Genomic DNA, 27,003 nt, shown 5'->3' on the forward strand with positions numbered 1-27,003 from the left:
ATAGTTGAAACATTACATTCCATAGTTCAAACATTAAAATGCATAATCAAACATTAAAATGCATAGTGTTCAAACATTACAATCCATAGTTTAATGATCGTAAGTAAACATAATGACCCACATGGTCAGTTCCAACAAGGTCAGATCATCTAATTAATCTTCATCACAAATGGGCATTATCTCCTTCAGCTTCCTCTTGTTTTTTTTCACCTGATTTCTTCAGGTCTGCAACACAACACTCAAGAGTCATATTATCTTTGGTCAGCTTAGCAATGCAGCAATCGACGTTCTTATTCTCAATGATCAACTTCTCCTTCTCTTTCTTCAAGTCAGCAAAGCAAAACTTCAAAGTCCTATTATCACAGCTCATCCTTTCCTTCTCTTTAAGATGATTGAACTTCAAATTCCTCATGACATTGCCTTGAGCAACATGAATGAACTTCAACCGGTCAACTACAGCCTTCGACTTAGTGATCTCAGCATCCTTTACAACCAGTTGCTCATTCACATGTCCAATGCCCTTATCCACATGGATAGTATTATTCTCCTCCTCTAAGCCATTCTTCAAATTATGCAGTACATCGGGTTGTTGTGGAAGGTTATCCTGGGAATCCGGCAGGTTGTTCACATCTTCAACAAGCTTTTCATAAGTTCCCTACAACTGTTTCTTCTCTTCTGTGATATTGTGGACATTAGCTGAATGATCCACGCAAGCAATCCTATTAGAATGTTGGCTATCCTCATACATAAGGCAGAGTTTGTGAAGAGCATTCTGCAGATGATCTGTCCAATCCTCATATACCCATTGTACTACTCCACAGTTACCATCTCCCTTCAGTTAAATTCAAGATTTTGTTAAGTTAAATATTCAGTTAACTTGAACATTCATTTGAGTTAAATATTCAGTTAAAGACTCACTTCAAAATTCAGTTAACACTTACTTTACCAAAATAAAGATTCAACTATCTTAAACATTCAGTGCCAAATCAACCGATCAGTGCCTTTTGCAGAAATTTTACTGAATGCACCGTGATTTTTGTTAAGGATTAGTGACCTCGTAATTTTCTGCAAAAGAAGCCTGAAATAGGGGGGGGGGGGGGGTATGCTTTTAATTCCCACCAAGCTGACTGCAGCTGGTTAACCAGAATAGTAGTTAGCTGGTAAGCAATATACTACTCCATCAGGCAATTATGCATGACACTAATTTACTCTTCCGGTGTCCAGACATTCAGTCCGCCGAACACATCAGGCCGTGTTGACTGCCGCGCCCGTCCATGAATCATCTGAGATCCTGCAGGCGTTGGGTACAACTTAGCCATTGGCGACGGCAAATAAAGTTGTGATAATCATGCAAGTAAAGTTAGACTTTGGGGTTGGACATGGACCCGAGGAATGAAATGAGAGAATCTCATCCTGCCTGCCCCCCCTCCCCTTTTCTATCCGGGCCTGTCTGCGGGTGCACGATGGATTAGGTGCCACCGTACAGTGCAGCACCGCAAAGCTTAAAAATTAGCTCATCCGTTGTGGTGATCGGGCGGGTCAGCTTCGGAGGAGCTCGTGTTAGGTGCCTCTGCCCCGCTGGTTTCATGTCGCCCAGCCATCGCCATTGCATGGATGTATGTATGCACAGCACGCGCTTTCAAACAGTGGTGTTCCGTCCATCACATGAACGACGCAGTCTTCAGTAATACTACTCTCTCTGATTCATATTAATCGTCGTTGAAATAGATGTATCTAATCATAGTGCTTTGTACTCCCTCCGTTCCTAAATATAAGTCTTTCTACGAGTTTCACTAATGAACCACATACGGATGTATATAGACATACTTTAGAGTATAGATTCATTCATTTTGCTTCGTATGTAGACACCTAGTGAAATATCTTAAAAGACTTATATTTAGGTACGGAGGGAGTAGTTGCTAGTAGTGTGGTTTGGGTGACATCAGGTTTTTACCCCAATGGTCCGTTGTCCTGATAAATGTGCAAACAGGGTTTTTGATGTTGCTTCAAACTCGCTTCTTCTCTTTTTCTAGCTTTCCGGTTTTGGCTATTCCCAGTTAAAGAAATATATATTTCAATGGTAGATACATCTATTTGAGTGAGAATTGGAGGTAGTGCTTCAGTTTCTTCATATTTATCTTGATATTTTCGGTGAAGTGTATGGCACACATTTTTCTTCACATCACATGCACGACAGATTTATTATTTCTTACTTCCTCTGTTCCTAAATATAATCTTTTAAGCAATTTCATTAGGTGTCTACATACGGAGCAAAATGATTAAATGTATACTCTAAAGTATATCTATATACATCTGTATGTAATTCACTAGTGAAATCTGTATAAAGACTTTATATTTAGGAACGGAGGGAGTACTTTATTGCCAGTGGTCCTAGTTTTGGTGTTTGTGCACACACTAACTACACATGTTTAGGCTGCTGTCATTGTTCGTGCAGTGTTTGGTTGGTATTTTCCTTTGGCTGCATTGCACCTGCCGTCATGAAATCTCGCAAGATGCTGGTAGATAATCCAACAATTAGGCACAAAAACAGCCGGGGAATTGTACGGGCTGTTCGTTATTCATGATTAGTAGAGGCGCCGGTGTTGTTCATGCACACGATTCGCATGTGTTAGGTTCTCCGTCAGTTGTCACTTGAGACTACAACGTACTCTGTCGAACGGCCTTTGTGCGCACCGACTTGTTTAGGCTCTGTTTGGAATCATAATAGATTATGATAATCTGAATTATAAAGATAGATTATATAATCTGGTTTATAAAATAATCTAGGTGATCATGTATGGAGGCCAGATTATATAAACTGTAATCCAGGTCTTACATTGCATAATGACTTGTCTGCCCTTTGTTTTTTTAAAGAGGAGGGTGTCGGTGGCAGGAATGTAATTATCTTCAACTTTACAAGGATAATGGGTCATTAGCAATTCATAATCTGATTTTAGCTGGGGTAGAGTAGATTATGAGTTTTTAATAATCTGTCCATCTAGTTTTTATAATCTACACCATAATTTGTCCTGTTTGAAGACAAAATAGATTATAAAAACTGGATTATATAATCTGAGTGGTACCAAACAGGGCCTTAATCAGTCTCCGTTGGAGACAAGGGTCGACTATGGACAGAGCGTGAATATCTAGTGATACCACATCCTAAATGCTGCCATGATACCATTTCGAATAATTCAATTTTAAATGTTCAAAAATTTGTGGATGTCCACATCACATGAATGTGCAGTTTCTAAAATTTTCGAATCAAAATTCAATACACACTGAAAAGCAAAAAAGGCAAATCATGCATGAATAGCACACCCTCCCCCCCCCCCCTCCGAACATTTTCGAAATGACACATTGGTGCACAACATGTGATGATCATGATCGAACGACCAAGGTAGCGTCGTACATGCTCCAGGAGCACCGAATATATTCTCTTTGTGGATGGGCTATCTCGTCCTTTTCCCTCCCACGAGGCTATGAGGGCAAAATACTCTCCTGATCTTCGTCTTTGAATCCGAGGATTTGCCTCCACTCTACCTACCATCCAGGTGATTGATAATAGGGACGGAAATCCTGCTGCATTGGCTTCAACTAGTAAATAAGTTCAAAAATTAGTCCTCGTAGAGGCGACATCTCCGGCGAATGGCGGTGCTTGATTGTTGAGTCGGTCTTCCGGGCTCCAATCTTCCTCAAGTTAATCCGCCGGGATGGATAAGACGAAGCCTAGGTGTAGATTCTTATTGGATCCTTGGGACAGTGACATTAGGGTTTCCTCTCGTGTGTACGCGATGGTGGTATTTTATATAAGGTTCTTCACCTCCATTTAAGGGTTCCTTCGGGACTTTAGTTCTTAGAGTCATATGCATGAAGACTTCTCGGCTATCATCGAGAAATTCATCCCGACTCCGATATGGGAGCGACAATAGTGACGCACCGACATATCATTCTAGTAGGTGTAGTGTTCATTCTGCTGGGAAAAGGAGCTACCCAACCGTCAGGGACATCGCTCATGAAAGAAGGAGGGACACCAACATCGAAGCCAAACATTGGTACATCGCTTCTACTCAAGAACTAGAGCCACCCAAAGCTCCCACCTTCGGCGCCCCATACCAGAAACCTGGGCATGTTGACCTCTAAGTGGTGACGTATTTATGTATTAACATAAGTATGATCAATTCTCATTCGTAATATCTTCTATTCATGAGTAATTGTTATTTGTTGTGGTGTCCATCTTGTTACCAACATATGACCTTTCATATGTTATGAAGTCATATGTTGGGGCAATCAATACGTGTTTTTATTCTTAGCGGAGATTGCAAAAACTTCAATGAAGCTAGGATTGCATGTTGGGTGTTACTTTGAGGAACGTCGCATGGGAAACAAAAAAATTCCTACGCGCACGCGATACCTATCCATGGTGATGATCATCTACGAAAGGGGAGAGTGAATCTACATACCCTTGTAGATCGCTAAGCAAAAGCGTATATAACGCGGTTGATGTAGTGGAACATCTCCGCGATCCAAATCGCAGCCCGTCCCGCGATCTCATCACGAGCCGTCCCGCGATCCCATCACGATCCATCCCGATCTAGTGCCAAACGGACGACACCTCCTCGTTCAACACACGTACAGCTTGATGACGATCTCCGCCTTCTTGATCCAGCAAGAGGGGCAGAGAGGTGACGAGTTCTCCAGCACAACGACATGGTGGTGGTGGTGGTGAACTAAACTAGCAGGGCTTCGCCTAAGCACTACTGAATTAAACTAGAGGAGAAACAAATCAAGAGGGAAAGAGAGGGAGCACGTGGCAATTAGGGTTAGGGGCTGCCCTCAAAATCCCTCAATATATATAGGAGGAAGGGGAGAGGAGGCAGCCGAACCAAACAAGGGAGGAATCTTGTGGGAGGTGGAATCCTATTAGGACTCCTTCCTAATTTGGAAACACTTTCCACCTTTTGGCATTTTGCCTTATCCCTCCACTCCAGCCGCATGGGCCCTTAGGGGAGGCTTCGGCCAACATACCAGGGGCTGGTCTGCCTCCTCTCATAGCCCATGAAGCCCTTGGGTCGTCACATCCATCCCGGTGGTCCCCCGGAACCCTCCCGGCACTCCCGGTACACTATCGATGAGCCCGAAACTTTTCGAGAGACCAAAAGAGGACTTCCTATATATCAATCTTTACCTCCGAACCATTCCAGAGTTCCTCGTGACGTCTGGGGTCTCATCCAGGACTCCGAACAACCTTCGGTCACCAACATACATAACTCAACTATACCGAAACGTCACCGAACCTTAAGTGTGCAGACCCTGCGGGTTCGAGAACTATGCGAACATGACCTGAGACACTCTCCAATCAATAACCAATAGCGGAACCTGGATGCTCATATTGGCTCCTACATATTCTACGAAGATCTTTATCAGTCGAACCTCTATGTCAAGGATTCAGTTAATCCCGTATGTTGTTCCCTTTGTCCATCGGTATGTTACTTGCCCGAGATTCGATCGTCGGTATCTCTATACCTAGTTCAATCTCGTTACCAGCAAGTCTCTTTACTCCTTCCGTAATACAAGATCCTGTAACTAACTCCTTAGTCAAATTGCTTGCAAGGCTTGTTGTGATGTTGTATTACCGAGTGGGCCCCGAGATATCTCTCCGTCACATGGAGTGACAAATCCCAGTCTTGATTCACGCCGAGCCAACAAACACCTTCGGAGATACCTACAGAGCACCTTTATAGTCACTCAGTTACGTTGCGATGTTTGATACACACAAGGTATTCCTCCGGTGTCCGGGAGTTGCATGATCTCATTGTCATAGGAACAGATACATTGACATGCAGAAAACAGTAGCAATAAACTGACACGATCATATGCTACGTTTATAATTTGGGTCTTGTCCATCACATCATTCTCCTAATGATGTGATCCCGTTATCAAACGACATATCATTTCTATGGCCAGGAAACCTTGACCATATTTGATCAACGAGCTAGTCAACTAGAGGCTCACTAGGGATAGTGTGTTGTCTATGTATCCACACATGTATTTGAGTTTTCAATCAGTACAATTCTAGCATGGATAATAAACGATTATTATAAACAAGGAAATATAACAATAACTAATTTATTATTGCCTCTAAGACATATTTGTAACAGCTACTAGTTGGTATCACAGCCAGAACCTACCCTTGGAGCCCCAAAAATGACCATTGTTGAGTCTAAAAAACTATCTTGGTGCTACTTATCGAAGAGTAGGAATTCTGGAAGAAAGGACCTCAGACGCGCCTCCTTGAAGAAAGGACGGCGTTCGATGGTGTCACCGCCGTCGGGTCGTACAAGCCAACCTAGGGTTTCCTCTAGTCCCTAGCTACATCACCAGTCACCCATCTGGTCCGGATCCGACGACATAGAGCTAATGCCAGTTGGATACGTCAGGGGAAATATAGTCGAAGGGAGAGACCAAACCTCGTATGTGATAGGAAGAATTGCTCTGGGACAAATCAGTCGTCTCACCACCCGAGTGGTCGAGCAACTCGACCATATAACGAACAACGCCCATCGCAAGGGCGCAGTCGCCTCAACTACCTAGGTCACCGTCCAAAATTCTGGAGTCCCCAGCCTCGGAACCAGGGGTACAAGGGCCTTGCCGCGACAGATACCGGCGTCCAACCGAGTATGCCCGGCGCCGGTGGCCTCCTTGGGTGGATGCGAGGGGGAAGGGGTGGCGGCGCTCAAGAAAACATAGTTGTTGCCAAAGTCATCCCACACGGACAACACAATGGCCTGCTTCCCCTTCATGTGTGTTCGCGTCCGGTGGCTTTCCTGTGGCTCTCAGATGATCGACGGGGCGCGGTGGTGTGGCTAATGTGGCGTTCTCTCATTACCACAGTGATCATGATCTGTGGATGCTCTCGGTCTCAAGTTTGGCACCTCTCCAACTCTGGGGTGAGTGTCTCTCAAGTCCAACGACATGTTGCCTTTCGACCAAAGGTGAGAGGGTAGGACCCCTCATCGGCTTGAGAGCGGGAGGGTGTTGTACCACCAGTACAAGATGTCACCCTCACTCAAACATCCATTCCGTATCAAGCTAGTGCCTCGACGTGCCTTGGATGCTCGTTGTATTTGGTGCTTGAGTGTTGCGCTCTTCGACATCTGCAAGTAGCAATGCTCAAGTGTTTTTAAAGCATCTCCAACCAATCCCTTAAGGATACGACCGAGTGTCCTTTAACGAAGGATATCTGCTCCTCTAAAAAAAGAATCGTTTCCAGCCGATCCCCGATGGATGCCCGATCATACCCGACCCGATTGCCAGGTTGAGACGCAGATGAAACGTCCGGGGACGGAGGTGGAGTGACAGAGGGGCACCATTTGCAGCTTAAATTAGTTGATCCGTTTTGTCAATCGGGGTCAGCCTCATACCGTCCTACAGTAACGTGTTAGGTGCCTCTGCCTCGCTGGTTTCCTGGCACCCAGCCAGCCATGCGTTACACACACAATACACACAGCACGGTTTCAGAGTCAGGCAGAGGTGCTGAGTCCATCTCAGTGCTACAGTCCCTCGATATCCCGGTGGTACTGCAAGATCCGGGCCAGATGATCCAGCGGTTAGGCACAAAAACAGCCCGGAGATTGTACTGTCACCGCATTGTTTAAGATCACCAGCAGCATTGTTCATACACACGATACACATGTGTTAGGCTAGGCAGGCTCTCGTCACTTGTCACTGGACACTTGAAACGTCCAACATCGATCGATCGATCGATCATGTTGGCCGGAATAGTTTAATCGGTCTCTGCCAGAGACATCGATACAAGACAGATAGGATTAACCTGACAGACAAACCGTATTATATCATACTTATATAGTAATTAATTAAGAAACTATGTATATATAATAAGCAAAGGAAAGGAAAGCAGGGATGGGGGAACGGACCACATGCTGCTGCGTGAGTGTTGATATTAGGTGCGTACGCATATATTCGTCCGCTTTCTCCTGTCGTTGACAAATATCATTGCTTCCATTATACTACAAAAATATACAACAAAACAATTCCTACTACTACTACTAACCCACACCACCACTGATTTCTCGTCTCCTTTTGAGATGCTCGCACCACACCACCGCCACCGATTGATTGATTCGTAGTGGTGGCCGGTAGTATGATTGACGCCGAGAGCCAACTAAAATTAAGGGGAAAGGAAATTCAGAGCCAACAGCAGGTTCAGCAACCGGAAAAGGTGATTGATTCAACACCCACACAAATATTGAACATAAGTACAACACACAAAACATCTTCAGGATATCTGTCGCAAAGCGCATTGTTCTTGCCAAGCATGACAGATGCACCTACGCTTCAATTCGGGCGGCGGCTTTTCTTTTGTTGGCCGATCGAAACCGATGGTTTTTTCGGCTATGCCACGGAGAAGGGTTGTCGGTTCGTAAAAGATATATGAAAAAAACAAAACGAAACAACAACAAAAAACTCAGGTGAGGGTGTGAGTTTTTTGTTCGGAAAAGCATCATGATTAATTAGTTGGGCGTTATTTTTTGGGGTGCCATTGTCAGTGCCAAGCCAACATTATGAATTAAGCAATGTCCTCGCTGATGATTTGCTGTGGGTGCACTTTTTAAAATCATAAATTTCCTGACGAATTTCTTGCCATCAGTACTGATTAACCCATGTTACTCTAGCAAATGCGCGTGGCATTTGTCAAGCCATCCCAGCTGGACACACACCCCCGTCCTGCCCGTGGGCCCCACGCGTCAGTCAGCCCTCCAACTGGAACACGCGGTTGCGCCGAACTCTGCCGTACTTTCGCGCACACACCCCTATAGAATCCTCAAATTGCAAAGGGTCCCCTCGGAAGCCACGCCAGTACATAGGCGCTCTTCCACTTGCCCCCCTCCTCGTCTTCCTCGCCGCGGCCACTCCGCCACCACACTGCCACGCCGACGCCGCCCTCCCTCGCCAATGCCGACCCGCCTCCTCCTCCTCCTCGCCGCCGCCAAGCTCTGACGGAGAACCGGAGGCTCCGCCGCCGCGCACCCCGCGCCGTTGCCTCTGCACCACCGCCGAGCGCCGCCACGAGCTCTCCGACTGCGCGTCGAGGTAACCGCCGCCGCCTCTCCCTGCCATCGCTATTTAAGGCTCGCTACGACCTGCCTACTATCTTCCGTTGGTATTTTTTTTTGAACGAACTTCCGTTGGTATTCTCTGATCCGCGTCGATATCTTGCGGATTCTGCAGATTTCTCGAGCCGCTTTTACGGTTCTTGATTCCGAGAAAGGGGGGCAGGGGAGGATCCGGCGCCATGGGGAGCGAGCCCAAGGAGATGAAGTACAGGCGGAGGGTCAGAGCTCCCGAGCCGGGGGACTACGGGCAATGCGGCGACCGGGGAGGCGGCGCGGTGGACTGGGCCGCGCTCAAGCAGCAGGACCCGGCGGAGCTGCTCCGGAAGCTGGACGAGCTACGGGACCAGATCACCCGGTCCTGCGAGGCCGCCGGGCCGCCGCCGCACCGCATGGGCCGGCGCGCTGTCCCCATGCGCCCCTCCCACGCGGACCCCCTGCCACCCCCGCCGGGCCGTGGTGCGCCGCCGGAGTACTACCGCCCCTCGCGCCACGCCGGCCGGTACGGGCCGCCGAGCTCCTACGACCAGCGCTCCGTGTGCGATGACAGGTACGCGAGGCAGCCGAGCGGGAGGTTCCGGCAGCCGCGCCCGGAGGGGCAGTGGGAAGGCCACGGGTACGGCGGCCAGGGGAGCGGTCACCACAGCTCGTGCCAGTGTCCGCAGTGCGTGCACGGCCAGCGGGCCGTGCCGCCGCAGGAGGAGAGCATTCCGATGGCGAGGTTCTTCGCGGGGCAGCAGAGGCCGCCGTACCAGTTCGACAGGTCCGCCTCGTCGATATCGTCGGAGTACGACCGGAGGTCCGTGGCCTCGTCGCTCTACTCGCAGCACCTTTCGATATCCAAGAGAAGGGTGGAGTACTTCAGCAAGAAGGCCGACAGCTTCTGCCGGCCGGCAAAGGGCGGCGCGCCGTTCGTTGTGTGCAGCTCCTGTAACCAGCTTCTGCAGCTGCCTCCCGGGAAATGCACAGCACCCAAGCAGAATCAGGTTCAGTGTGGCTCCTGCTCAGAGGTTGTTACTTTCATCAAGCTTAAGGGAGTGAAAGTTCATCCGGTGATCCCATCGTCGTCTTTCAGTGTACCAAAAAGTGTGAGAAGCTCCGATCGTCGGGCTCCCCAAAGTTCTGGTTGGTATCCATATCAGGATGATGACACTTCTAGTTTCGACAGCTATCGACAGAAACAGAATTTCTCCGACAATCTGTCGCAGTCTTCTATTGGAAGCTATGGCAGCAGCACAAACAAAGAGCACGGGCCAAACAAGAGCAGTCAGGTAAAACCTGTATCTGTCAGCAAGTCTAGATTTGCAGATAGCCCAAAAGATATATTATGTCAAGGAGATGCAGACAGCCATGTCGAAGCTTCACTTATTCGCACAATCTGTCCACAAGCCCCAGTTTTAGAGGATAAACTTGTTGATCCTTTTTCCAGCCAGCAAAATGATTGCAGCGGTGGAGATCAAATCAAGAGCAAGAGATATGGCTTAAATAGCAAAGGAAACTTTGATGTTAGAGGTGAGAGGATCGATGTGAAATGCGAAGAAAAGAGAAATGGAAAGCAGAAGGATGGATCTGGTGAAGAAACCAGGAAGAAAACATATGGACAGAAATATCTCAAACAACTTAATGCTAGTTGTCCTACTAGTCACATAGGCAACAAGAGCATGCGGAAGGCCAATAGTGATGATAGCAGCAGCCTCGAAGATGAAGTGACAAGCAAAAAGTATGAAGAAAAGAGCAAACAAGACAGCAACAACTTTGAAGTTCAAGGCATTAACAAGAGATACGGCAACTGCGACAAGGAAGGTTATAACAATGACTTGGAATTTGATAGCATAACTAAGACATGTGAAGAAGAGAGCATTGAAGATGATTATTCTAAATCAGTGTCTTCAAACTGTGAAAATGCCAAGACAGTAGCCAAAAATGAGTCATCAGTCAGTGAGCGAACAAATACTAGCTCACATGTCTCTTCTGATGCTGGGCTAGATGAAATTCAATCTTCAGCTGGTAAGAGTGGGGACTCATCATTTTTTGGTGGTTTCTTAAAGAAAGGTTTCAAGGATCTTTCTTTATTCAATCAGTCTATGGACAGTGTCAAGGTTTCCATCAATGGTCATCCAATCTCTGAACGTGCTCTTCGTAAGGCAGAGAAAAAAGCTGGTCCTGTTAGCCCTGGTTCATATTGGTAAGTCATTTCCTCCCATTGGAATTCAGAAAGTGTACTGTGTTTGCAGCAGATGCTGTATATCCTGTTGCCTTAGTTCATCGTTTACTCTAGTATCATCTGCCCAGAACACACACCTTTCTTACCTAAGGGATGCTGCCATAATCAAGAGACAAATAAATTGATTTGTATTCTCCTTCAGAATAAATCTATCTTAACAGTGAGAATCATGAGGAAGTATGCTGACCCACTGTTATAAAATGATCATGCCTGATTCCACTGCATAACTGTGTAGCCTTTCATAATCTAAAGAAAGAAGGAAGCCTTTGCTGTTTTAGCCAAAATTTCCCCTTCATCTTGAAATGATCACTAGACTAGTTTGTACTTTCTTTCATAGATTTTGAAGATTCTTGTTCATCAATGATTTGTATCCGTTGGTGATTGCTCCACTGAATGCTATTAGCTCAAAATTAGATACCATATGACTTCCATGTCTGTCTGCCTTTAATCAGACACAACAATCTTAGAAGTATACTTAGAAGGCAGAGACAGATGCATGATTAAATAATACTGTACCTTATACTCTGCAATTCCATTAGATCTTCAGCACAGAGACTCAGTTACAGTGACTTCTATTCACAGGCACTTGAAATTTCTTTAAAGTAAAGGTAACATAGTGTTTTCTCTCTTTGATAATTCAGGTATGACCAACGTGCTGGATTTTGGGGTGTCATGGGGCATGAGTGCAGCGGCATTATCCCTGTAAGATAATTCTTTTCCATGGGACGTTTTCCCAAGAACTGCATGTTTGCATGGCATGACCCGTCTTCCATTTTGCAGCCATTTATAAAGGAATTCAGTTATTCAATGCCCAAGAATTGTGCCGGTGGGAACACTGGAGTGCTTGTAAATGGCAGAGAACTTCATCAGAAAGATTTCGATTTGCTTGTAAAGAGAGGCCTTCAACGTTTCTCTGAAAAATCATATACCGTTGATATCTCAGGAAATGTGATTGATGCTGCAACAGGCGATAAATTACGCAGCCTTGGAAAGCTTGCTCCTACGTAAGTTGCTCCTTCACAGACTGCATCTCCTCAGGAAACAGTGGGCTATGTCTATATGTTTGTTTTTTCTATCTTCATATAAAACGAACCTCAACTCATTTTGAAATTAAAACACATGCAGCATTGTGCCCAGGTAGTTTTTGGTTTCTAGATATCCAGTGCCACCTTTTGTAAAAAATATCCAGTGCCACCTTTTGTAAAAAATATCCATTGCCAGTCTTGGGTAAAATTGCCGTGGGATTTGTAATTTGTATTTAACAAATCATCTAGTGGCATAATTAGTTACCCCCGGGATTCCACTATTTGAGATGGATTACCTAATAGGCCAAAGTCAGCTTATTCCTTATTTCCATGCAGTTGGTCAGCATCATTTGTTCACTTTCTCCTTAGACCATTTTGTACACGAATGGAAATTACTGATACCATTTGAACTTTTGCAAGATTCTCACTTTGGTTGAAGCATGAAGCACTATGTTAGAAGTTTTTATTGCTTTTAGCCGCCACCTGTCTCAACTCTGAACACGGATTTTTGTCAGTTTCCTCTGAATGTGGATTTTTCGTCAGACACTAACCATTTCGATTTTCAAATACCAGAATTGAGAAGATGAAACGCGGCTTTGGCATGCACGTCCCCGAAGAGATAAGTTAGCAGCGCCCTGTCTATGTTGATGTCTCCTTGCTTTGCTATCCCCCACTTGAAAGCTGTGTATGTGAGTTAGATCTCTGGACTCTGCTCTGGAAGAAGTCTTTTAAATCATACTTCTGGTAGCCTGTGTGCAACTGCAGCAGCAGCAGCAGCAGCAATGATACTCCAGGAACAATACTCATCCAACCTATTTCGCACATTCCATTCCTTCACCCGAAACACCCGACAGGTATACCTCCTAAAGTCCTAATCATACATCTGGGCAGGCAGCTCCAAGTTCCTCCGGTCGTGTCGCGTCATTTCTCATCTCATTTGCTGCACATGTTGTTGATGCAATTTTTCCTCGGTATAGCATAGGTGGCGTCATAACTGCTGCGCGTTTTTGTGGGCTTGTAATTCACTGGTAGAATATTCCTACCTTGTAGAACCAATTGTAAATATCAAACTCCCATGCCACCTCCTCCTAGGTGGGCAGGTGGCTGGTGTGTGCTTTGTGGAATGGTTTGTTTGTACTTGTACACCTGTCTGTCCGTCTGTGTCCGAGAATCAATCACAAGTAAGTGTCTGTCAGTTTGGAGCATGGTTGGCATGCTGTGTAGTGGTAGCAGTAGTACCTCCATTTCTGTGCTAGTGTTTTTGTCTGAAGAACAGCCGATCCTTTTCGTTTCTCCCGGTCAATGTTACCGGCAGGGTGGAAGCTCAAAGTGAACACAAGTTGCGTCATAGTTGAATTTGAATTGCAAGCTCAGGTGAAGACAGAGCATATATTTCTTTTTTGTTATTATTTGAAATGTTGAGCGACACGTCATGCGGGAATTGGCCCTTGCTATATAGTCAGAGATGATCAGTTGTCTTGCTTGCTGAGCTGCTGCTGGCATTTGATCGCCGCCTGCGTGCGGTTTCTTCTTCTTGTTGTTGTTGTTTGAGGATACTAATGTTAATTCACCGGCAGAGGAAACAGAACGTGTGTATGCCTGTTGAACTTGGAAGCGTTCGTAGCTTCGGCCAGCACTCTGCAGACTTCTGCTCCAGACTCGGTCGGCCTATGCCCCTCTGGAGCAGTATCTATCTCCCTTTCAGTACGTAGCATTGCCATGTCCAACTTTGAATGCTTCTCCAAAGCTGCAATGAGCCAGTGACCAGCAGACCACTTGGATGGAAGGAAACCATTGTTTTTAATCTTGTTTTGAAACAACCGAGTGGGACTAGTGTTGTTATACTACAGTGTGATTCATTCATTCATCTTTGCAAATGCTAGGATCTTTTTTTATAGTAATAATTTTTATGTTTGACCTCCGGTCAGGCCGGTGGTGGTAGCCGCCGGCGCATGTGATAGTATATGTATGCGTGATCCAGCCTTTTACCTCGACCCATGCGTACTCAGTTGTGATCCTGCGAGAGCAATCTTCTTCAAGTCCTGTCTACTCCCTTCCTTTGTCCCAGCTCGCTAGTATTGGTTGACTGAGCTTAGCTACCCCCATCGTCGGCCGGTCTCCAACGTATGTACTCCATCTGAGCATGCATGGTGACGCCGTGATCCCGTGACGGACCACCATCCATCAACCCTGCCGCGCGCGAAGCCAAAAGGAAGGAGCATCCATGGCCGTCGCCGTGCTGTCCTCCTCCTCGGCCGTCGCCGATGAGGCAGCGACGACCCACCGGAGCGTGTCCGGCGCCGGCGAGGGCCAAGGGAAGGACGCGGGGGCGGCGTTCGTGCTGGAGTCCAAGGGGACGTGGTGGCACGCGGGGTTCCACCTCACCACGGCCATGGTGGGGCCGGCGGTGCTGTCGCTGCCGTACGCGCTCCGGGGGATCGGCTGGGCGCTGGGCCTCGCCACGCTCACCGCGCTCGCCGCCGTCTCCTTCTACACCTACTACCTCATGTCCCGCGTGCTCGACCACTGCGAGGCCGCCGGCCGCCGACACATCCGATTCCGCGACCTCGCCGCCGACGTACTCGGTACACTAGGCAGTTCTGCTTACTACTAGGCATAAGTATTTCTAGATCATCAGTTTGATCCACCAAATATCAATCAAACCAGTAAAAAAACCACTCTCATCAAACTAGATCCGATTGATGATCTAGAAAATAGATACTCATCATGTGTACTGCTAGTTGAATTTTTTTTAAGCAACACTGCTAGTTGATATGAACCTACTACTGATGAGCGGTGTGGTTTTGGATATATGTTTTTTGGTAGGGTCTGGATGGGCCTTCTACCTAATGGTGGCCGTCCAGGGTGCGATCAACGTCGGGGTCACCATCGGCAGTATCTTGCTCGCAGGCAACTCTCTACAGGTGATTAGTCTCATTCCAGAATTATCTCTACCCATAATATTACCATTTGCTAGATCCTCTGTTACAGAAAAAATATATGTCAAAATCGGAATGTAATTCCAAACAGCTAAGCTTACAATTACATGTGTATAATTGTGCAGATTATGTACACGAGCTTGGTTCCAGATGGCCCATTGAAGCTATACCATTTCATCATCGCCGTCGCCTCCGTGCTAGCTCTCTTGTCCCAGATGCCCTCGTTCCACTCTCTGCGGTACATTAACCTCGGCTCGTTGGTCCTTAGCGTCTGCTACACCATCCTCGTCTCCGCCGCTTGCATTCGAGCAGGTATGCACACACATCAACAATGATGCATATATACGTGTCTATATCTATGTCGTACTCGGTGTTTTCAAGGTAAAAAAATAGAAGCTCATTGTGATTTGTCAATCCCTACCTGATAGGTCTCTCGAGCAATGCTCCGGCGAAGGATTACTCGCTGAGCACATCCAAGTCGGAGAAGACCTTCGACGCCTTCCTCTCCGTCTCAATCCTAGCCGCGGCGTTCGGCAACGGCATCCTGCCGGAGATCCAGGCCACGCTGGTGCCTCCGGCGGCCGGGAAGATGGTGAAGGCACTAGTGATCAACTACTCGGTGGCCTTCTTCACCTTCTACCCGCTGGCCATCACCGGCTACTGGGCCTTCGGCAAGACGGTCCAATCCAACGCCATCCAGAGCCTGATGCCGGACGCCGGGCCATCGCTGGCGCCGAGGTGGCTCCTCTGCCTCACCGTCGTGCTCGTCCTCTTCCAGCTCCTGGCCATCGCGCTCCTCTACGCGCAGGTGGTGTACGAGGTCATGGAGAAGAGGGTGGCGGACGCGGCGCGGGGGAGGTTCTCGTGCCGGAACGTGTTGCCAAGGGTTGCGATGCGGACATTGTACGTGGTGATGTGCGCGTTCGTGGCGGCGGCGCTGCCCTTCTTCGGCGAGATCGTGGGCGTGATCGGCGCCGTGGGGTACATCCCGCTCGACTTTATACTACCTGTTGTTATGTACAACATGGTGGTGTCGCCGCCGAGGAGGTCGGTGGTGTACATGACCAACGTGGCGATCATGGTCTTGTTCGCCGGCCTCGGGGCCATTGGCGCCGTCGCGTCCGTGAGGAAGCTCGTGCTCAACGCCGGGCGCTTCAAGCTCTTCAACGACCATGTCGTCAAATGAGTCGATTTGATTGATGACAAGGGTATTAGACTCTTTTTGCTTTGAATATTAATTATTAGACTTATTCGGTAGGTCAAAATGTTGGAGCTAAATTGCTGCAAACATCTTGAGAATGGCAAGCTCGAATAATCTCGTGATATGGTACACTTCACCAGAGATATATAAACGATTATTGCAACTCTGGGTACAAACTCAACACGATTAATATATATATAGAGGCTGGCCGATGGGCTTTTGGGCCCGCAGGAACGGGGTCCTTGGATCACGCGTGCGCGGCCGGGGATTGCAAAACACAGAAAGTGGTCGTTTAGTCCCACCTCGGCTACGCAGGGAAGAACAGAGCGGTTTATAAGCTCGCGGGCGGCAGCTAGACTCGTCCCTTCGGGGACATCCGATAAAATTGGAACGATACAGAGAAGATTAGCATGGCCCCTGCGCAAGGATGACACGCACAAATCGAGAAATGGTCCAAATTTTTTTAAGGTTTCGCGCGCCGGTCCCTTGGACGTTTTTTTTATTGCATCTCTGCCCCTGGAGCCTTCCTTCAGTTTCAGTGGCGTCAGCTGCGTACAAAACATCCTCTGTTTCCTTGCAGACAAATCCCTGTAGTTTTGTCAGCCCCTTCTCATCTCTACAAACAAGTCTAAAATGCATAATCTACTCACATGTTGGCCGTTTTCTTCAGAGGATGACTAATGATATCCATAACTAGCATTAACCATGCCATCTACGTAACAACTCGTATTCACATGTTGACCCACATCACTCAAATGTTGACCCTCATCACTCAAATACAGGGCCTGCTCGAAAGCATTGTACTAGTCGGGGTCAAGGCTTACTTCCTCCTCAGACTCTAGATTATAATCGTCATCATTGTCGGCGCCATCTTTCGTTGCGTCGCCGTTGTCATCGTTTCATTGTTTCTTGTATCAGCATTGCGAGTGCCCCAATTACAACAACCCTTGCGCCATCGCTTGGGTTTCCTCCCCCCCCCCCCCCCCCCCGCGCGTTATTGGGGGTGCCTATCATGTAGACATCAAATGTGGAGGTTGTTGTCCACTTGGTAGTGTGATTAATGGCAGGTGGCGGAGTGGTCTCTAGTGTCCCACCGACGTCTTCATCTATGTTGGTTTCCTTCTCAAAGGCGTTGGCTAGGATGTCGGTTAAGTCTTCGATGGTAGCGACTAGGTGGGTGGAGGGCACGATGAAAATTCCAGCTTCTCCCAGGTTTTCCCAAATCTGATCATATACCAAGTGCCGATCTAACATTTCGCTCCGGCTCAGAATTTGATCTAACGTTTCGCTCAGGAGCGTTTTGTCTGCTTCGCCCATAATCTTATTGATGGTTGGGCTCTACTAGAGTTTGATAGAGATCTGATCTGACATGGTCTCATGCTCTTCATCGGTCAAGCTAGAGGCCTGATCCATCACATTATTGGTTGGGTCCAGGCTGAAGGCCAGATCCGAGGCAAGATCCATGTCATGGTCCCAATCTTTGTCTGGATCCGAGATCTGGACGAAGGTGTTGGTGTGTTCTTTGATCTGATATGATACCCAGGCCGAGAACGCAAGCTCGCCACCTGAATCCGCATCATACTCCAGGTTCCCAAATCTGACGACCTAACATGGAGCATAATTCTTGATATGGCCGAGGTGGAGAGCCGAGTCAACATAAAGCGTGATTACCAAAGAGAAAAAGTTGTCCCAAGAAGAAAGTCATGTCGCAATCGACTCTATCATCGATCTAGAGGTGAGCCATCAAACCGTTTCAATAACACAGAGGCACCTGTATGGGCCACCAATGATGTAGGCGGTCGACCGCACTAAGGATGGCAGAAGTCATAGGGCGATGGGGCGAAAAGCAATGCCTTAGTGACGGAGCATGACGTGTGTATACGTTATCGTCGCCAACAACAATTAAGGCCTTGTGCAACTTTCTCTAGTTCCACAACCTCCGTGGGCCCTACAAGGCTGCAACTTGAACCCACCGTCAAGGAAGAGCACAAGCTCGTTGTCTCAAGAAGGTCGCCGACCCTTGATGACGGAGTCAAATCCAACAGATCTCGGTATGGGGGCCCGAGCTGGTAGCCTTGATATGATGGTAACATGACAAAGAGGGGACAATGTATTTACCCAAGTCACGTCCTCTAGAAGAAGTAAAACCTTTTGTCATGCTTTTGTTGTATTGATTAGGGATAGGGTACAAAGTATAGACTGATCTTCCTCGAGATCGTATGTGAATGAGTCTATCTGCATCTACTCAATATGCCCCTCAGCTTATATAGATGCCAAGGATACCTAGGGTTACACATATCTGGACTACATCTGAAGGTAAACATGTCGATGATTGAATTCGTGCCTAGAAGTATGCATCAAGTCTTTCCATATTGATCACTTCATGGGGCGTGATGAATGGGCCCATCGATAGGCTGTTTGGGGTCCTCGTCCCAACCCAAGTTTGGGAGCCGACGTGGTTAGCACCCCTATATCCAACACACCATCACCTGTCAAGCCAACCGGCTCAAGCCGGCTCGGGGCCTAGACATCGGCCACCCTGCTAGGGCCCGACGCGAGACAACTCCGGCCCAGCGCCCTGCAGTTGCAAGTCCGGACGAACGGTCGGCCACCTAGCAAACCGTCGTCGAGACACACTCAGGACGGCTCCAGATCTAGATGGGGCATTCAGAGGGGATCCGAGCACCCCCCGGAAAGCAAGACTGCACCCACAACACGAGAGGGGGATGGCAAGCCGGGGGGTGGCGGCTCGGCCAGGTCGCCTCCCGAGTCGACACTGAAGGAGCGGCACGGGGGCCGGAAGGGGAGAGTCTCTTTTCAGATACCTTGTGTTATTTTACCTTGGATGTCTAATATAGTAAGAAATGCATTGAGAATATCGTCTGGTGCTCTTGTTATTTTACAGTTTTGGTAGCAACTAAAATGTGGATAGAGTTAGTATTGCCAAGAAAGGAAGCATTTACGTCAGTACCATAAATAGCCAGAAACAGCCCATAGATATCCCACCACATGCGTGTATATACATGAGTACTCCTAGGTATGGGAGATAACCAAGTGTTGTCGTGTTGCTCCCCGATCCCGGAGAGGATTGGGTGGATAGAGATGAGCAGATAGTTGTGTTGCACGGCACGGCTGCACCCCACATCTGGTATTGTCCTATATACTCTATCTAGTAGTAGGAGTATCTTTTATCTGGATCTCCACGAATTCGCAGCTCCGTCTTCTTCCTCCTCCTTTTTCCACTGCAAATCGAGAAAAGTAAACCAGAGAAGGGCAGCTCACCGGCGTTGACTTGGGGTCTGCCCGCCCGCCTGCCTGTCCGGATCTGTGGTATCCCGGCGGTCAAAGCCGGCAAGCCCAATCCACGTGCTCCAGCCTCGCCTAGTCGTAATCCAGCAAGAACACGAGCACGCCCTAGGAGTAGTAGCAGCCACGATCTCCCCGAGATCGATCTCGCGCCACGCGCCATTAATCCCGCCCCGCCCCAGACCTTCCTTCTACACCTACTCCTACCCTACGGCGCGACGGTCGACTGATCGAGGGTCGAGGCGATCATCGATGGATCCCAACATGGCGGGGCACACCGGGGCCAGCCCGTTCCTGGTCTCGCCGGCGACGGGGCGCGCCATGACCCCCTCCGCCTCCTACGACGGCAAGCCGGCGGCGGCGGACGCCGGGGCGGAGTTCGTGCTGGAGTCCAAGGGCACATGGTGGCACGCGGGGTTCCACCTCACCACGGCCATGGTTGGCCCGACGGTGCTCACGCTGCCGTACGCGCTGCGCGGCATGGGCTGGGCGCTCGGGCTCGCCGCGCTCACCGCCGTCGCCGCCGTCACCTTCTACACCTACTACCTCATGTCCCGCGTGCTCGACCACTGCGAGGCCGCCGGCCGCCGCCACATCCGCTTCCGGGAGCTCGCCGCCGACGTGCTCGGTACGTCTGCTTACCGTACTACATGCCTGCCTGCTGGATGCTTTAATTGTAGCCATTAATATATGGTCAGTAATTATCGTGGACCAAGTGTAATGATCGGCGTGAATAATGTGCTGTTTTGGATTGGTAATATGGTAGGGTCCGGGTGGGTGTTCTACGCGGTGGTCACCGTGCAGACCGCCATCAACGCCGGCATCACCATCGGCAGCATCCTCATCGCCGGCAACTGCCTCCAGGTATACATACTCCTGCTACATGAATTAATCTCCAGAAATTTCTATTGAACTGTTAGCGGTGCACAATTTCTATTGAACTATTAAAGCATTTACAACTCGATGCCTCAAACAATCTCTCATATGTCCGTGGACGCGTTCGGTCAGTGATCGAACAGAAGAAAGAAGAAAAAAACGATCGGATCCTTCCTATCATTCCTGTATGCCCGGACGGTCCGCGAACCGTCGTATTAAGGACAAATATAGAAAGGATACGATGGCTCGCAAACGCGCCCGAGCAATCTGCCACGTAGGACACGACCCATCACAGACCGTTTTTTTTATTTATTCATTTTTTTTCTTCCTCTTCATCAATCACGTACAAGTGACTAGACATATAAGACTATGAGAAAGAAAATGAGAAATATGACCGCACGGACGGACAAATAGGGGACATATCCGGACACTGACCGGACACGTCTGCGGATGTTTAGATAGTCATATTTATATGTCCGGCTGTAGATGCTAGCAAATAAAAATGTTTTTTATTGTAAAATACTATCGGTAGACGATGCACAATAGATCGTGTAACAGAATAAAACAAAATGTTTCTTTACCTTAACTGTGCACCTCTGGTACGGTACGTGTTGGTGCAGATTATGTACGAGAGCTTGGCGCCGGATGGCACCCTGAAGCTGTACCACTTCATCATCATCGTCGCCGTCGTGTTGTCGCTCTTCTCGCAGATGCCGTCGTTCCACTCGCTGCGGTACATCAACCTCGGGTCCCTTGTCCTAGCCTTCGGCTACACCATCCTCGTCTCCGGCGCGTGCATTCGGGCAGGTAACGTGCAAACGGTGTTTCTGAATCTGAAATGTAAAAAAAGGAGCGACAAAGAAAATGCTTTGGTCCATATCTCAAAGAGATCTGAATTCTTTGGCAGGTATGTCGAGCAATGCTCCGGTGAAGGATTACTCGCTGAGCCCGTCAAAGTCCGGGAAGATGTACGACGCCTTCCTCTCCATCTCCATCCTGGCCACCGTGTTCGGCAACGGCATCCTGCCCGAGATCCAGGCCACCCTGGCGCCGCCGGCGGCGGGGAAGATGGTGAAGGCGCTCGTGCTCTGCTACACCGTGGTCTTCTTCACCTTCTACCTGGCAGCCATCTCCGGCTACTGGGCCTTCGGCAACACGGTGCAGTCCAACGCGCTGCAGAGCCTGATGCCGGACTCGGGGCCGTCGCTGGCACCGACGTGGCTGCTCGGCCTCGCCGTCGTGCTCGTCCTCCTCCAGCTGCTGGCCATCGCGCTGGTGTACTCGCAGGTGGCGTACGAGATCATGGAGAAGGGGTCGGCGGACGCGGGCCGGGGCCGGTTCTCGTGGCGGAACCTGGCGCCGCGGGTGGCGCTGCGGACCTTGTACGTCGCGGCGTGCGCGTTCGTGGCGGCGGCGCTGCCCTTCTTCGGCGACATCGTGGGCGTGGTCGGCGCCCTGGGGTTTATCCCGCTCGACTTCGTGCTCCCCGTCGTCATGTACAACATGGCGTTGGCCCCGCCTAGGAGGTCGGCGGTGTACGTGATCAACGTGGCGATCATGGCCTTGTTCACCGGCGTTGGGATCATCGGCGCCATTGCTTCCGTGCGGAAGCTTGTGCTCGACGCCGGACAGTTCAAGCTGTTTAGTGACCATGTCGTCAGCTGAATTGGTTTCTTGCCCCGTATGTAGATCATTTTTATCATTTTTTAGGGGAATATCTTTTTACAGCTCGGGTAAAGTAGGCCGGGCGTACGTGGCCCATCAACCACAGGAAAAAGTTCAAAACAAACCTTAAAGTTATAGACGAAAGCTAAATCAAACCTTGAAATTTGAATCCATGAAATCGGCACACCGAACGCATTGATCCTGATCTATTTTAAACGTTGACAGAACTTAGCCGGGATTTGCTGAATTGGACCGGGCCCATTAGCGCAGTTGCGCACGCGCGCATCCTCTGCTCTGGTTTTTTTGTTTTTTCATTTTCTTTTTGCTTTTCTACATGTGTATATTTTTTGTCAGTATCCAATGTATTTTTTAACACATATATGTATATCTTTTGATAAACTTCCAATATTTTTCAACACATTATGTACATTTTAAAAGTACATCTTACAAAAAAAATACATGGTAATATTTTTCTAAATAAATATTTTATATTTTATAAATAAAAATAAACATTTTATAAAATTGATATATATATTTTTGAGGTATAAATAACAATAAACGTTGAATGTTTGGCGCTAGGATTATGCTCCTACAAATTTATAAAATGCATGTTGGACCAATACGAATAGAATTAAAAATATGAATAGAATTAAAAAATACGAATAGAACTAAAAATACGAATAGAATTAAAAAAAGCCAAACATTTTTTTGAAACAAAAAAGACATAGAATTTGTGACAAAAATAGTAAACATAAATATTTTTAACTTCTGAACAATTTTAAAAATGCGCGAACTTTTTTGAAACTTTGTAAAAAAAATTGTTAGTGAGCCGGTCCAATTTCTGTCTATAAGAGTAGCAGCCTAGCAGGTTATCCCGGTCGGGATTGTGGTATTGACAGAATCCCGGTGTGCTAAACGGAACTAGGGTTTAAAATAGACCGGGATTACAAGTTTGGAGTGCCAATTTTAGGGATTCAAAGTTTAGGGTTTGATTTAGCTTTCGTCTATAACTTTAAGGTTTGTTTTGGACTTTTTCCTCAACCGTACAACATCTGTCGCCGAATATCTCGCATTCCATGTTACAATACACTCCATCCGTCTTAAAATAAATGACTCAAAAATGACTTAACTTTGCACTAAATATTTTTTAGTGCAGTACAGACGCAGACGCTCATATACACGTGCATACACTAACCCTTATGAATGCACACACGTATACCCTATCTCTATGACCACCATCGAAAGACTGAGCCGACACATCATCTTGAGATTTACGAAGTCATTATAGATGCCTCGTCGGCGGCGGGACGTCTCCTCCCACCGAAAAAGTATCGTCGAAAATCCTGAAAAATATCCAAAAATAATGCAAGCACCAGGACTTGAACCCTGATGATTTGCATATGCCGAATATTTATGTGAGCAGCACAAAAAAGAGTTTTGATGTATTTGTTTCTTTGTAATGGAAAACATTTCCATTTAGCCGAACTGTTGCGTCCGACGCGTGCCACATGTTTGGATCAGTGGCGGAGCCAGCTCAGCCGGAGAGCCAGAGCAAAGGACACAACACTCCTGGATGTTGGTTGTTTGCCCCTAGAAAATGATGACCTGCTCTCTATTTACCACTACTTTTCATACGGGGATCCATGGGAGAGCCGGGGCAGTTGCCCCGGGCAGCCGGGAGGTGGCTCCGCCACTGGTTTGGATCTAAGCAAAACATTGGTGTCCTGGTGCGCCTTCTTCCAGATCTCCTTTTTTTTCTTCTCACTCCTCGATGAACTACCATCCGCCCGGTGAGCTCGCGCGACCACGGTCCCTCGCCCCTCATCCCGTCATCGACCAACTCCCTCTCAACGCTGACACTGGTGATCACAAGAGATGGGAGCCCATGGCCAACATGGAGGCAACGAGCCTAGGAGCTGCGGCCGGTGTCAGCGGAAGCTGCAACCAATGTAAGGCAGAGTTGCGACCATGGACGGCGAGCGTGGTGACCGCAAGGATGTGGCAACGTTGCTCCAAGGAAACAATCGGGCATCACCAATTTGTTACATGCTTCAACTAGCATCATAATTTGCTACAATAGTTGTACGTTTTTGCTACTACAGTTTATTTTTTTCCTACATCCATCACGGTGGAGCTGCGATTCCACGATGGTGACGACTTTTTTATTGCAACCAACATTGGATTTTACTGTCACCGGCAAACAATTTTGCTGCATCCATCATGGCGGAGCTGTGACCCTGCAACGACGGCGACTCTTTTGTTGCAATAATCGTCTGATTTTGCTACTACCGGCGTGTGATTTTGCTCTAGGAATTTTGCTACTATTGTGAAAATTTGTTCATGATTTTTATAAAAATGTTTATGTTTCAAAAAGTGTCCAGGAATTTAAAAAAATATCTTTTTTAAATTTTGTTCAAAATTTAAAATCAGGAAAACATTTTATGAAACTCCCAAAGAAATTTGCAAACAAGAACATTTTCTGAAAATCCCTAATGTTTTTCGAAGTTATGAATACTTTCTGAAAGGTGAACATGATTTTTAAAGATGCAAACATTTTTTTTTTAATTTGTGAATGAAACATAATAATAGGAACATTTTTTAAGCTTCTAAACATTTTTTGAAATTTTAAAGAACAAGAAAGAGAAGGAAAAGGAATAAAAATTAGTAAATAATGAAATAAATAACATAGTCCCTATTGGGCTGGCCCAAGTCGCTGCCTCAGTGTGCGTGTGTACTCGTGTGCCTATCGGGACGGTCCATGTCGCTGTTTGTGTCTGCGTCGAGCGGCTACTCGGTGAAAAATGCGGCGCATAGGAGCTCCCTACTGCAAAGACAATTGCGGTTGATGTGCTGAGCATCTCCTGTCATTGTGCCTTCGAGGAGGCGTTTTTTGACCATCGTGGTTTTATGCGGGCGGAACTTTTGCTTTGGGCGCCGAATTTTTTCCAGTGGTACCCCCATCCAAGAAGCCACTCACCGAAGCTCTCGACTTCAGCCCGTTTGCACCCTTACACGATGGGTTCCGTAGTGGGTGTGCATGCACGTTGTGAGCATGTGAGGAAAAAGGAGAGAGAGTGAGGTGAGAGTTTGACTTGTGGGGTTTTCACATACGAAAAATAGCGCCGACGCCCCAGCTGCCCCACAGGATCGTGGGTTTGGGTTGGGTTCGCCGGTCGAAATTTTGACCAAATCCGACGCTAATCGTGCTCGTGGGGGTGTGAATGGGACTTTTTTTGTCCGTCGGTGTCGAAAAAGTGCTCCTCGGGGCTTCTTGGCAACACGGGTGGAGATGCTCTAAGAAAGAAAAAACATTTCGTTCGGTTCGTTCTTAGAAAAAAACTTACATTTTGTTTTTTAGACAAGAGGAAAATATCATTTCCCGTGTTGATGGACCAATTTCCCCCTCAACTCTAACACCGGATTAATCAGTCCCTTAAATCTTTAAAACGGGATAAAATCCCCCTAAGGTGGTTTTGGACTTGATTTTGAGTGGTTTTGATCTAGACAGTGCAGAGATGACCACTTCACTACCTCTAGCTGAAGCGCCTAGCTTGCCTCCGTGGCCGGCACGCTCGTCGCTCGTCGTCTTCTTGGTCTCCACCAGGTTGCCGCGAAAGTACTCCCGCTCGACACTCACACCGACGTCGATGCTTCGCGAGAAGCTGTCCGTCGCCGTGCTACTCCCAGGTCCGATCGCCCGTGTGGGAACCACTCTGTGTGCGCACCGCCTGGACTGGTTTCCTACTTGGCCGCCGTAGGAGATGAGCTGCATCAGCACCACCATCTGGGTCAAAACCACTCAAAATCAAGTCCAAAACCACCCTAGGAGGGAATTGATCCGGTTTTGAAGATTTGTAAGGTTGAGGGGGAAATTGGTCCATCGGACGATACTTTCCTCTTTAGACAAACAATTAAAGGACCGATTGTTTCTATCCGTACGTCGTCGATCATTTTACAGAAACTCCCCTATGTTTTTTCCAAATCAATCTGCAGTCCTGACATTAGTGACATGAACGAACCATTTTTTTATATTTTTGCAAAAGCCCTTTCTATTTTCGTTAAATCAACCCGCAGTCCGTCTTTAAATGAGAGCGAAACATTTTGTTTCTTCGCATTTTACACAAAAAACACTGACTTTTATGATAAATAACCCGCAATCCATCTTTTAGTCAAAACAAATCATTTTTTATACTTTAACATAAACACGCCTGGCATATGCGTTAATAACCTCGTAGTCTATTCAGAATAAATTTGCATTTTCCAATAACAATATCTTTTAAACCATGAATTCAATTTAAACATGTTATATATATGAAATTTTATTAAAAAATGTGTAGAGTTTGAATATGTTTTTATTTTGCATGTTAAATATTTTTTAAATACTATATAAGATACAATGTTAATCAATATTTGTCTTTATTTCGTATGGACGATCTGTATTATAATATGTAAACTTAAACGTCAATATTTGGAAAACGTTATAATCTTTGGGTATGATGTACTTGCACTGAGTTCTCTCTTTGCATATATTTCATGACCTAAGACCTTACGTACGTGTCTTTTCTCGGTAGAATCCACACATGTTCTTAACAATGAACTACACTTTTTTTATAGTGAATACAAAAATAATTTT

The 27,003-nt window shown here is 47.2% G+C and overlaps 3 protein-coding genes and 1 non-coding gene across 5 annotated transcripts; all 4 read left to right on the forward strand.

The window, feature by feature from the left end:
• Positions 1 to 8,903: 8,903 nt before the first annotated feature.
• On the forward strand, positions 8,904 to 13,526 carry LOC123452136. Of its 2 annotated transcripts, none has more exons than XM_045128741.1 (5): positions 8,904 to 9,114; positions 9,253 to 11,141; positions 11,227 to 11,319; positions 12,000 to 12,060; positions 12,139 to 12,232. In XM_045128741.1, exons 2-5 carry the CDS (start codon positions 9,317 to 9,319, stop codon positions 12,146 to 12,148), a joined length of 1,989 nt encoding a protein of 662 aa, XP_044984676.1. In that variant the 5' UTR covers positions 8,904 to 9,114; positions 9,253 to 9,316; the 3' UTR covers positions 12,149 to 12,232. The 2 variants fall into 2 exon arrangements, with proteins under 2 accessions (XP_044984676.1, XP_044984668.1); XM_045128733.1 differs by adding an exon at positions 12,957 to 13,526 and having other exon boundaries at positions 8,908 to 9,114; positions 9,253 to 11,319; positions 12,139 to 12,362.
• An 89-nt stretch (positions 13,527 to 13,615) lies between these two features.
• On the forward strand, positions 13,616 to 16,557 carry LOC123452152 (probable GABA transporter 2). The gene is made up of 4 exons (XM_045128754.1): positions 13,616 to 14,968; positions 15,210 to 15,307; positions 15,448 to 15,634; positions 15,751 to 16,557. The coding sequence occupies exons 1-4, from the start codon at positions 14,608 to 14,610 to the stop codon at positions 16,506 to 16,508; spliced, it is 1,404 nt and encodes a 467-aa protein (XP_044984689.1). The 5' UTR covers positions 13,616 to 14,607; the 3' UTR covers positions 16,509 to 16,557.
• A 326-nt stretch (positions 16,558 to 16,883) lies between these two features.
• LOC123422679 lies at positions 16,884 to 16,986 on the forward strand. The gene has a single exon (XR_006620657.1). It is a non-coding gene; the product is annotated as a U6 spliceosomal RNA (small nuclear RNA).
• Positions 16,987 to 19,568: 2,582 nt separating this feature from the next.
• LOC123421053 (probable GABA transporter 2) lies at positions 19,569 to 22,473 on the forward strand. The gene is made up of 4 exons (XM_045107485.1): positions 19,569 to 20,457; positions 20,596 to 20,693; positions 21,326 to 21,512; positions 21,613 to 22,473. Exons 1-4 carry the CDS (start codon positions 20,082 to 20,084, stop codon positions 22,368 to 22,370), a joined length of 1,419 nt encoding a protein of 472 aa, XP_044963420.1. The 5' UTR covers positions 19,569 to 20,081; the 3' UTR covers positions 22,371 to 22,473.
• The last annotated feature ends 4,530 nt before the right edge of the window (positions 22,474 to 27,003 follow it).

The sequence above is a fragment of the Hordeum vulgare genome, chromosome 1H (genome assembly GCF_904849725.1).
Source record: "Hordeum vulgare subsp. vulgare chromosome 1H, MorexV3_pseudomolecules_assembly, whole genome shotgun sequence".
Taxonomy (NCBI): Eukaryota; Viridiplantae; Streptophyta; class Magnoliopsida; order Poales; family Poaceae; genus Hordeum; species Hordeum vulgare.